Source organism: Penaeus monodon, chromosome 20, assembly GCF_015228065.2.
Source record: "Penaeus monodon isolate SGIC_2016 chromosome 20, NSTDA_Pmon_1, whole genome shotgun sequence".
NCBI classification, from domain to species: Eukaryota; Metazoa; Arthropoda; class Malacostraca; order Decapoda; family Penaeidae; genus Penaeus; species Penaeus monodon.
In genome coordinates, this window is record NC_051405.1 from 35,340,312 (window position 1) to 35,341,467 (window position 1,156).

A 1,156-nucleotide genomic window follows, 5' to 3' on the forward strand; every position below is an offset into this window, starting at 1 on the left:
GCTGAAGTAGTTGATCAGTTTATCATGAAATTAAACACTGATATACCATTAGAACACAGGGTTAATGAAACAGTACAAGAAATATGATTACACAAAATTCACCTGAAGGATAATGGACACCAGCTTTGGCAAATTCTTCCTTCCTCAACCATGGCTCAACCATCAACCTGCACAAATACTTGAGAACTTTGTCCAGACCACCAAGTGCCACCTGATCATGGACAGTTCTACTTCTCCTGTCCTCGCTCTCAATCCCAATAACATCCACATCTGTATCTGAGGTCACAGTCCCCACTTCATGAGGTGAGAGTGAACACTCTTCTACTATAACTCGAGAGATACCTAATATTTTCGCTAATGGGTTGCTTGTACATTTTATCTGATTCCCTTTCATTACACCATAGAGACGCATCAGGTCTAGGATGAAAAATTTGTACCCATTGTTATTTTTTCTATATTTCAACACATCTTCTACTGTCTTCAAGATGACTGTAACTGAAATGGATTTCAGTTTTACAGTTTTCAGGGGGATAATGTCAGATGCTTGCAATATATAGCTTTCAACAGGAGACATCACATCACAGTCATGAGATTTATGAGAAACACAGTCACAAGCAATTAGCTGGTAGCCCATTTCACAGTAGGCCTCTGGGACAAGTAGTGCACGACACACCAAAGAGAATTCCTCGGAAAGCTGGATATGAACATAAGATCCAACACTTCCTTTGATCTCCTTCAGGAGCTGTGTGGGTATGAGGCAGTGCTGCAAATCACATGGGCCTTGACTTGTTACACAGGCTAAGTGAACTGGTTTATCCATCCTCCCTGAATTCAGTCCTCAAGATCTGAAAAATTAGAAAGGTAAAGTAATTCCCTTGTGATACAAAATTGACACAAATTGTAACATCTGTTAATGAATACAGGTACAAACAAACATACGCACATTAATACAAAATCATTCTTCTCTAATATCTGTTTGTAAGGATATACATCCAGATCCAACATCCAATCTTATGTATCATATCTTATCAGTGCTAATATACATTTGAAAAATTTACTGTGAAGTGCATCATAGCTTTCAAATGTAGCAAAACTTGACACTTATTCAACAAATGTACTACACAGTATCCTATATTGCTATGTTTGTTTGAGTGCA

At 38.0% G+C, this 1,156-nt stretch overlaps 1 protein-coding gene across 1 annotated transcript in view; it reads right to left on the reverse strand.

Moving 5' to 3' along the window:
• Window positions 1-1,156, reverse strand: part of LOC119585982 (spermatogenesis-associated protein 5-like protein 1) — a 21,851-nt gene that overhangs the window by 19,112 nt on the left and 1,583 nt on the right. The window contains exon 2 of the mRNA XM_037934695.1: window positions 103-845. Within this exon, the coding sequence (XP_037790623.1) occupies window positions 103-820 (718 nt within the window). The 5' untranslated portion in view covers window positions 821-845. The remainder of the gene's footprint in view (window positions 1-102; window positions 846-1,156) is intronic.